Source organism: Pongo pygmaeus, chromosome 11 (genome assembly GCF_028885625.2).
Source record: "Pongo pygmaeus isolate AG05252 chromosome 11, NHGRI_mPonPyg2-v2.0_pri, whole genome shotgun sequence".
Taxonomy (NCBI): domain Eukaryota; kingdom Metazoa; phylum Chordata; class Mammalia; order Primates; family Hominidae; genus Pongo; species Pongo pygmaeus.
Genome location: NC_072384.2, coordinates 23,402,736 through 23,413,586, shown reverse-complemented (window position 1 = coordinate 23,413,586; position 10,851 = coordinate 23,402,736). Strand labels below are relative to the sequence as shown.

General features: G+C 44.7%; 1 protein-coding gene across 1 annotated transcript; it reads right to left on the bottom strand.

Annotated features, from left to right (window-relative positions):
* Positions 1 to 340: 340 nt before the first annotated feature.
* On the bottom strand, positions 341 to 10,286 carry NIFK (nucleolar protein interacting with the FHA domain of MKI67). Its single transcript, XM_054477767.2, has 7 exons — positions 9,873 to 10,286; positions 8,742 to 8,879; positions 5,376 to 5,484; positions 4,170 to 4,381; positions 1,771 to 1,830; positions 1,582 to 1,650; positions 341 to 1,206 (listed from the first exon to the last, which is right to left on the bottom strand). The coding sequence occupies exons 1-7, from the start codon at positions 10,197 to 10,199 to the stop codon at positions 1,018 to 1,020; spliced, it is 1,104 nt and encodes a 367-aa protein (XP_054333742.1). The 5' UTR covers positions 10,200 to 10,286; the 3' UTR covers positions 341 to 1,017.
* Positions 10,287 to 10,851: the final 565 nt, after the last annotated feature.

Here is a 10,851-nt window from a genome sequence, read left to right as displayed (position 1 = left end):
GTTTCACCATGTTGGCCAGGATGGTCTTGATCTCTTGACCTCATGATCCACCCGCCTCAGCCTCCCAAAGTACTGGGATTACAGGCGCGAGCTACCGTGCCTGGCTTCATTTTTAAAATTTTTTTGTAGAGAGGGGCTCTCATCATGTTGCCCAGGCTGGTCTCCAACTCCTAGACTTAAGTGATCCTCCTGCCTCAGCCTCCCAAAGTGCTGGGATTACAGGCACAAGCTACTACATCTGATGGCAATGTTTTTAAAGAGTCTGAATTCGCTAATGAAGGGGAAAATTTATTATCTTTTTTTCCCAATGACTCCCAAGTCCTACTCGCAAACGAATAAATTATAGAAAAAAAGTTTAATTGCTGGTTATTGTTTGAATCTTGAAATACAATTCTTCACTGATGATACTGGTATAAAATGTTGGTTATTAATTCATGCTAGCACAACCAAAACTAATTTAACATTATTGGTAAAAATGAGTCATTTTTGAATCTCTATTAAAATCTGAACACATAAACAAATCTGTGCTAACACTGGAATTGCCTTCTCACTCTACATATAATTAAACTTCCAGCTTCAACCATCTGATGTTGAAATCTAAAGCACCCCCATGAGTTAAATGTCCCTGACAAACCATGTAGGTGGACAAACAAGATTGGTGGTCTTTAACTGCTGGCGACAGAAAAGGCTGCAGTTTAGTACTTAAACCTGCAGTTAGTGGTCAACTTTCTATCCGGGCAGAGTAAACTAAGGAGAGCTATGAAATATCATAAGAAAACTAGAGGCCAGGACAAAGAGGCAATGTCAGCCAAGCCACTGCAAGCTGGTATGCACCCCTGTATTTCAGCCAAGGGCAGGCAATCCAAAATTACACACTGCTTTCCTTAACTTGACCAAACAGTGTATTTTTCCTCTGAAAATCTTGTCAAAGGTTGTATTTCATTGTACCTAGTGAAATACAAAGTCCACTCTCATAAAAATATTATATTTTTCAGAAGAAATATAATACATTGAAAATCACTGATTGCTTTTTCTTCGTCTTTTTTTCCGTGAATGTGTAGGTGTTTGAGTCTCTTGTATTTCTTCTTTTACACTGGATATGGGCTGTTTGAAAACTATTTCATCATCTTTATCATCATCATTCAGTTCAGCCACTTCAGATTTTCGCCTCTCCAAAAATGTTGGTGTACAAACTGGTGTGGGGCCCTGGATTCAACAAGTAAAGATTATAATACATAAATGTAAAACACGATTATGACTTTACCCAAAAATATCGTCTCTCCTCTATTTTTACAAGTTGTGCCCCATTATTTTAGCTCTGTTACCATCTTTTGGTGATACTATTGCAAAGAATAAAGAACTCAGATGCTTATCAAACTTAGTACAGAAATTCACAATTAACAAATATAGCATGTTCCATTATAAGGTTTTAGGCAGAAAACTGCTAAATCAACAATAAAGATCTACCAAATGTCACAATATTTAATTTGAAATCTTAAAATGAGAGTAGCAGAAACTGCTTTTCCTCCTTCAAATTATTTCTGTAATATCTGGTGTCTGGAGTATTGAAAACCATTTTACCTGGCTATCCACAGTCTTCTCAGGAGTGTCAAGAGTACCTGAAACTTTTTTCTTCTTCTTACGTAAAACCTTAAAATAAATTTTAAAAGACATCAATTTGAATATTGATCAGCTATAGTAGTCTTGAATATGTTTTCCTACTTATCCTTCTCTAATATCTTGCATGGAAAATGATAAAAAACATTTTACCTGGCCTTTTGTAGATGTCTGACGATTAGTTTTTGAAATACTTTCCGTTTTCTGTAAAATCTTTAATAAAGAAGTTAGAAATTGACAGTCTCATATCTTTTCTTTCTAAACTTAGCATTAGATCCTCATATATATCATCAGTAAATCCTCCCTAAATGATAAGAGCATTTCAATTTAAAAAATCAAAACTCATAAATACAGTGAATTATCTCAAGTAAAGGGCAAAACTAGGAAAAACCCAGTAGAGGAATTGACAGAGCTGCAGAGGTTGAAGGGAAGGCCAAAACCTGGGGCTCACTGATTCACAGAATCCTGAACTCAGGAGGGTGGAAGCAGGAAAAATGTGCAAAGGCAGGCCACCCCCATCTCCTAAGTCACAAACAGGGTACAGGAAAAGCAGTGCTTGCATGCCTCTTTTCAAGTTTCACTGTCTCAGTTCCCAAATGGTTCACAAGAGTACCAGGGCCTAAGGCCTTGGCGAAATATTCTAATACTATTAAAGACAGTATTTGGGATTTGGGCAAAAAATTAACCACCGAGAATTGAAGCAAAGGAGGGTAACACAGTCATCTAGTTTCTGGATAAGGTTAAAAACCTAGTAAATTGGCTGGGCGCAGTGGCTCACGCCTACAATCCCAGCACTTTGGGAGGCTGAGGTGGGTGGATCATGAGGTCAGGAGTTCGAGACCAGCCTGGCTAACATGGTGAAACCCTATCTCTACTAAAAAAAAAAAAATACAAAAAATTAGCTGGGTGTGGTGGTGTGTGCCTGTAGTCCCAGCTACTCGTGGGGGCTGAGGCAGGAGAATCACTTGAACCCGGGAGGCGGAGGTTGCAGTGAGCCGAGATAGTGCCACTGCACTCCAGCCTGGGCAACAGAGGGAGACTCTCAAAAAAAAAAAAAAAAAGAAAAAAATGAGACGTTTATCTATACTAGCCACACCATAATAAGCTTCATTCTTGATCTATAATAAAAGACATAGCTCTCCTCACTGTGACAGATGGAGGAAAGGTTCAGTGTTTTGGTATCTACTTATAGCATACAGTAAACCAAAGACTTAATTCTGGCAGTGTCACCTCTGAATGACAATCTTTTTCTTTTCTGGCGATACGGTCTTGCTCTGTTGCTGAGGCTGGAGTGCAATGGTACAATCACAGCTCACTGCAAACTTTAAATCCTAGGCTCAGGAGATCCTGTTGCCTCAGCCTCCTGAGTAGCAAGGACTACAGGCACACACTACCTCACCTGGCTAATAAATGGCAATCTAAGAGTCTTTAGTTAAATAGTGGGTTTACTTCAGTAACTTAAAACAGATCATGTAAGTTAAACAAATCAGATTATCTCCTTAAAAGAAGTTTCCTCTTCTGTATAATGGAAATAACAGAATCTGGTCTCATAATGTTTTAGGAAGAACCTACAATGGAATGTTTCAAAAGTTTAGTCAGGCCAGGCATGGTGGCTCACACCTGTAATCCCAGCACTTTTGGAGGCTGAGGTGGATGGATCACCTGAGGTCAAGAGTTTGAGACCAGACTGACCAACATGGCGAAACCCATTTCTACTAAAAATACAAAAAATTAGCCAGGTATGGTGGCGTGCACCTGTAATCTCAGCTACTCGTGAGGGTGAGGCAGGAGAATCGCTTGAACCTGGGAGGTGGAGGTTGCAATGAGCTGAGATTGTGCCACTGCACTCCAGCCTGCCTGGGCAACACAGCAAGACTCTGTCTCAAAAAAAAAAAAAAAAAAAAAAAAAAGGCCGGGTGCAGTAGCTCATACCTGTAATCCCAGCACTTTGGGAGGCCGAGGCGGGCGGATCACCTGAGGTCAGGAGTTCAATACCAGCCTGACCAACATGGAGAAACCTTGTCTCTACTAAAAATACAAAATTAGCCGGGGTGGTGGCGCATGCCTGTAATGTCAGCTACTCGGGAGGCTGAGGCAGAAGAATCGCTTGAACCCCGGAGGCGGAGGTTGCGGTGAGCCAAGATCACACCATCGCACCCCAGCCTGGGCAACAAGGGCAAAACTCCATCTCAAAAAAGAAAAAAGAATTTAGTAAAAAAACTGGCTGGGCACGTAGCTCACGCCTATTATCCGAACACTTTGGGACGCTGAGGTGGGCGGATCACCTGAGGTCAGGAGTTCGAGACCAGCCTGGCCAATGTGGAGAAACCTTGTCTCTACTAAAAATACAAAAATTAGCCAGGCGTGGTGGTGTGTGCCTGTAATCCCAACTACTTGGGAGGCTAGAGGCAGGAGAATTGCTTGAACCCAGGATGTGGAGGTTGCAGTGAGCCAAGATTGTGATAAGCGCTAGGCTAGGTACTTTACAAGGTACAAAGCTGCCCCCTCCCCTCCCCACAACAAACCACAAAAAAGGTTTCACGAATATTTACCAAAGAAGGAAAATCATAATCAATTCCTTTTTTAGCTAATTTCTTCCTGAGTAATCTTTCTTTCTTTTTAAATCGCTCCTCCATCCGTAGCTTTTGTGTTAGTGTCCGATTCCGATTATACCGTTTCACTGATGGATATGATGGCTGCTTAAATGGAATATTCCAGTCTTTAAAGAGTTCTTTATGTACTTTTTCAGGTGGCATAAAATGACCTATTTTTAAAAAGAAAAAAACATCAAGGTATTTTAACGTTAACTTTATAATCTCCCCAGTGCCATTCCTCACATAACAAAATGATATGGCTGGGTACAGTGGCTCACACCTGTAATCCCAGGTTCTCTCACAGCAATGGGAAGTGAATAGAGAGACACTACCTGGGCAGCCTTGTCAGCTGTGAACTTGGGTACCTAAGACGGCCACATGCCACCATGGGCACAGGGAAGCCAGAAACTTTGCTTTGCCTCCCAAGGGCAGCAGGACCTCGACAGGGATGCTGTCTGCACCCTATGCACTGCAGGGTAGGGGCTGCACTGGCTCCTTTCTGCAGGATGAACTACTCATCTGGTGCTGTCACTCTTCCACTCCTTCTGGCTTCTCTCGTGTGGAAGAGCTGCAGCCATCACCATTTAGACAGATTTTGCAATGCGATTCCTGACCTTTGATGCTATCCCTACTGCCCTCAGGATAAATTAGGAACTCACTGACTTAGAAGGCCTTCAGTAACCTGACCTGAAGCCTCTTCTTGCTACCTCATCTCTTGCTACTTTTCCTCACATTCTCTCACAGCCAAATGGTTAGGCACCTCTGGTTAGTCATTCACTGTCCCTCAGCCAGGAATGGTCTGTCTTCACTCCTGTCCCCTTCACCTGGCTTGCTCCTGTTTAGTCTTCAGGTTTCAATGTCAATTATTCTTCCTTAGAGAAGCCTTTCACAGCCCATAAGGATGGGTTAGCTGCTCCTCCCATGTGTCCCCAAGGTAACTTGTCCAGTTCCATTTAGGGTAAAAACAGCTCTCAGGCTAGGAGATTTTAAAATTCCAATTAGAATCTGCCTGCAACATACACTGAAATCCTTGCACCATTCTGTAAGAGTCATCCCAGAGATGAAGTGGCATGTCCAAGCAGCTAGGCAAGCCGCCTTTCCCACCACAGTCACCCACCAGCATCAGGCACCCAGGCAACCCTGTGGTAAGACAGGAGCACTTACACTTCAGGAGTCTTTCACCAAACAGGTAGTTGTTCATTGTTTCAGCAACTATCTTGGCAACATCCTCAGACTCAAACTCCACAAATGCATAGCCTTTGCTATTTCCAGTCTGCAACAGAGAATCCGCCACAAAAAGTAGAACAATTAAATTTGAATGCATCATCAAATTTCTAAAATGCCATTATTTTAAATAATGTATATTAGCCCCTTATCAAATATTACCACATGCTTAATTCTAACTTCAATTCACATATTCTGGGGACTGTTATGGGAAAAAGAAAAGATGCACAAGTCTGAACACACAGCTGATTTTCTGGTATTCTTGGGATTTTGGTTACATATGATAAATACACAATTCCTATAGCTGGAATTTATTCAGTAACAATACCCCATGGTATTAAAAAAGTCTTCAACTTAAAAGTCACATGGCTTAACAGTGGGAATCAGGAGGCTCATTTCCAGCACCAGTTGTGTCAATAACAAGCAACTTGGACACTTCCACAATTGAGTCTCAGCTTAATTATCTTCAACAGGGGGATTCTGGGAAAAATTTAAATCCTCAAAATCCATTTATAATCCCAGCACTCAAAAGGGAGGGGAAGGCCAGGCGCGGTGGCTCACCCCTGCAATCCCAGCACTTTGGGAGGCCGAGGCGGGTGGATCATCTGAGGTCAGGAGCTCAAGACCAGCCTGGTCAACATGGTGAAACCCCATCTCTACTAAAAATAAAAAATATTCACTTTGGGAGGCCGAGGTAGGTGGATCTTCAGGTCAGGGGTTCGAGACCAGCCTGGCCAACATGGGGAAACCCCACCTCTACTATAAGATACAAAAAATTAGCTGGGCATGGTGACACACACCTGTAATACCAGCTACTGGGGAGGGTGAGCTGGAAGAATCACTTGAACCCAAGAGGCGGAGGTTGTAGTGAGCTGAGATTGCACCACTGCACTCCAGCCTGGGCGACAGAACAAGACTCCATCTCAAAAAAGAAAAACTAGGCCAAGAGAGGTGGCTCATGCCTGTAATCCCAGCACTCTGGGAGGCCGAGGTGGGTGGATCACCTGAGGTCAGGAGTTCGAAACCATCCTGACCAATATGGTGAAACCCCGTCTCTACTAAAAATACAAAAATTAGCCGGGCATGGTGGCATGCGACTATAATCCCAGCTATTCAGGAGGCTGAGGCAGGAGAATCGCTTGAACCCGAGAGGCTGAGGGTGCAGTGAGCCAAGACCGTGCCACTGCACTCCAGCCCGGGCAACAGAGTGAGACTCCGTTTAAAAAAAAAAAAAATTAGCCAGGCATGGTGGCAGGCACCTGTAATCCCAGCTACTTGGGAGGCTGGGACAGGAGAATCGCTTGAACCCGGGAGGTGGACATCACAGTCAGCTGAGAACTGTGCCACTGCACTCCAGCCTGGGCGACAGAGCGAGACTCCGTCTCAAACAAAACAAAACAAAAAACTGAATAGAATGAAACAGAAAATCAATGCATCACACAAAACTAGTTTAAATATTGTCTCATTGGGCTTTTATTTCAGTTATGCTTACACGCATGTGTATGTGTGCTGGTTTGTGCTGTAAAACTTTTTTTTAAAACCCTCATCTTTGTGATGGTAAAAACTTACTTCTTATTGTGAGCCAAAGTCTGCAAAATACTCTTCTAGAAAAATCTGCCTATACCTGCACAAAGATTGTTCCTAGCAGCTTCATCTAAAGAGTTAAAAATATTAAAAAACCTAATGTTCGGGCTAGGTACAGTGGCTCGCTCACGCTTGTAATCCCAGCACCTTGGGAGGCCGAGGTGGGCGGATCACCTGAGGTCAGGAGTTTGAGACCAGCCTGGCCAAAACATGGTGAAACACTGTTTCTACTAAAAATACAAAAATTAGCCAGGTGCAGTGGCCGGTACCTGTAATCCCAGCCACTCAGGAGGGTGAGGCAGGAGAATCACTTGAATCTGGGAGGCAGAGGTTGCAGTGAGCCGGGATCGCCCCCGAAAACAAAACCTAATGTTTAATAGGAGGGTGGATAAACTTTAATAACCTAAGTAACGAGCAATGATAAAAAAGGCACTAGAGTTACACGGATAAAGCTCAGATTATTGAATAAAAAAATTCAGCCGAAGAATGATAGAAATAATATAATTTTAAAATAATACTATGTGTACATTTATATACATACACATATGTATTGTAGTACATATATATATATATATAGTAAAAACTTATAAACATATATAGACATCAAAACTGAATTTGTGGCCAGGCACAGTGGCTCACGCCTGTAATCCCAGCACTTTGGGAGGCCAAGGCGGGAGGATCACAAGGTAAGGAGTTCAAGACCAGCCTGGCCAACATAGTGAAACCCTGTCTCTAGTAAAACACACAAAAAAATTAGTCAGGCGTGGTGGCAGGCGCCTGTAATCCCAGCTACTTGGGAGGGTGAGGCAAGGAGAATCGCTTGAACCTGGGAGGCGGAGGTTGCAGTGAGCTGAGATTGCACCACTGCACTCCAGCCCGGGCGACAGTGCAAGCCTCAGTCTTGAAAAAAAGAAAACTGAATTTGTGAATTTAATTCCCTAATTAAAGGAGAAGGTGGAGAGCAGTGGGAAGGGTACAAAAGGGACCTCAATTCTACCTATAATCTGTATCTTTAGGACAACTAACAGATGATGGATGCGCACCCTAGCCCCCACATGCTAAATCAAATAGGTGTCTATGGCTACAACCAATTAAAGTTTATGTGCAGGAAAAGAAAAGAAAGTGGGTCACTCCTCTACTATTGAAACAAGCTATGTAAAGCTTTTTCTCATTAGAAGGCAGGTATGACACAAATAGTAATTATACTTATATAGTGTTTTTTGTGTGCCAAGCAATACTCTAAAGACTTTATATTTAACCTTTGACTAAATACTCCCAGGAAGTTTTACTTATATTTAACAGATCACAACACTGAAGCATGGTAAGGTCACATCACTCTAACTAGTAAGGTGTAGAGCCTGGCCCCAAACCTTGGCAGTCCAACTCCAGAGTCCTTATCTTTATTCACTATATAAACCTTTGCTATTATAAGGATGCTTGTACCAGAGGCTAGTACAAGAAGATGTATAAACCTGGGCCTCATACTGAAGTTCATTTACCAGGACTGTCAATTTAATGTAAGGATTTGGAGAAATGTAAAAAACAGACTTTTACAATAATACTGATTTTGCTCCTGTAGCTGTTTCAGATTCTAAACCTCCTCCACTCTCCTTTTTGGAGGAAATCTGATAAGCAATAATGTATGTGTGAACGTGCTCTTTAATGTCAAGGATAATACACATTTGAAAAACAAAACATTACATCCAATTGCAAAAATCTTACCCTTTTACTTCTGGACAGTCTGAACCGTGTCACAGTGCCAAACTGGGAGAAATATGAAAAGATCTGGGTTTCGTTAAGTAGGTTAGGTAGGTGGCGCACATAGACTACTCCAGGTGTAAGTTGTTCTTGTTTTTTTCGCTGAAGACGTAAAGACCAGGTAAATTAAATATATAAATAAGAAAATCACATTGTAACAAAACCCCTAGCCCTCGGCCCAAGAACCTACTCTGCATTTCCACTTACCACAGTAGTAATTAAAGAACTGGCTGTTTAGTGTTTCTCTCCTCACAAAAGCCATGGTCAAGCAGTAGTCAACTATCTTTCCAGCCTGGCATCCCAGCACCCAATATAATATTAGTGCTCAATAACTATGTCAATCAACGGATAAGCAAGGACATCTTTGAACAAGCCATTTTAGATCTTCTGCCCAGAAAACTCTACATAAATGTAGCCTTCAATTTGGTATGCATATTACTGTTTACTCGCACTTCATCGTAAAATTTTCGATACGCTTAACTCTCACGGTACAGATTAGCCTTTCGGCGTCTCAGTCATCATACCCTTACCTCTGTAACAAGAACTTCTAAGTTTTCCTGTGTATTTTACGCTAAAAACCACAGAAAGTATAAGCGATGTCAGGGGCCCTAGTCAGCAAGTGGAATTTGGCAAATACTCTATTTTAATAACTCCCAGATCACCAACCCGGCATACAAACCTCCCGAATGTGTTAAGTCTGGGGCCCCCACTTTCGGGGGGAACGCGGAAGCGTGACAGCTCTAACCCGGAGATAACCTGTGGTATGGGAGCCTATTCCCTCCAGCTGGTTCCTTCCACTGCTTCCGTCACCCCAATACTTCCCCCTTACCCCCCACATGAAAGCTCCAAGGCCTCAGCGGCCAAACCCCTCCATCATTTACCGACCAGCGTAAACCCTTTCGTCTCGGAAACCGTGGCCTGCAAGCTTAAGAGGTCGGTCCCTGATTCGGTCGATTCCACTTGGGAGACCCTGGAGGTAATGAAGGCGTACGCGAAGGCAAGGGGCGGCCGGGCCGGGAGCCGTGCAACCTCAGATACCCCCTAGACCCGGTCCATCGCCACCCCCTTGCAGCCTGGGCCAGGGTGCCTGCTCACCCGGGTTATGCGCTTGCGAACCTGCGCCACCTCCTTTTGAAACTCGACATCTTCCTGCGGGTTAAGCGACAGGATTGGCCCAACCGGGACAGAAAAAGTCGCCATGCCAAAAGCGGCCGACGCTAACTCCACGCGGCGCTCCCGGAAACGTCGGGCTCCTAGCTCCCCCGAGGCGGAAGTAGAGGCAGGACAGGGGCGCGGCGAAGCGCGGAGGCGAGGCGTGGCGAGGGGCGGGGAGGGCCATGAGTCGGGCGCGGGGTTGGAGCAGGGGTTGCCCGGAGAAGCTGGGGCGGGGCACGGGGTGTGGCTAGGCGCAGGGCCGGGCATGAATTGCGCCGAGGGTCGAGGGCGGGGCACGAGGTCATGGCGAGAGACTGGGAGACGCCTGAGTCACGCGGAGGCGCGACATGGGGCGTGACGAGGAGAGGAGGGCGGGGCGTGAGTAGCGCCGAGGCGCGGGGGCGGGGCGCGGCGCGGCAGCGGGGTTTGGGGCTGGGCCGTGGGGAGCTCCCGCACCCTCGGCTGTCGGGGCGCCGGTTGACTTCGCTTAAGAGTGCCTGAAACAACTACGTTCACGCCTACTTTCAAAGAAGGTCTAAAATAAATTACAAAACAGTACCTGTGTCCTTGAGATGCTGCTCTCATTCCTCAATTTGCTTATTATTATTTTTGAGACAGAGTTTCGCTTTGGTTGCCCAGGCTGGAGTGCAATGGCGCAATCTCGGCTCACTGCAACTTCCAGCTTCCAACTTCCGCCTCCCAGGTTCAAGCGATTCTCCTGCCTCAGTCTTCCGAGTAGCTGATTACAGGCGCCCGCCACCACGCCCGGCTTATTTTGTATTTTTAGTAGAAACGGGGCTTCACCATGTTGGTCAGGCTGGTCTCGAACTGCTGACCTCAAGTGATCCACCCGCCTCAGCCTCCCAAAGAGCTGGGATAACAGGCGTGAGCTACCGCGCCCCGCCCTAATTTGGTTATT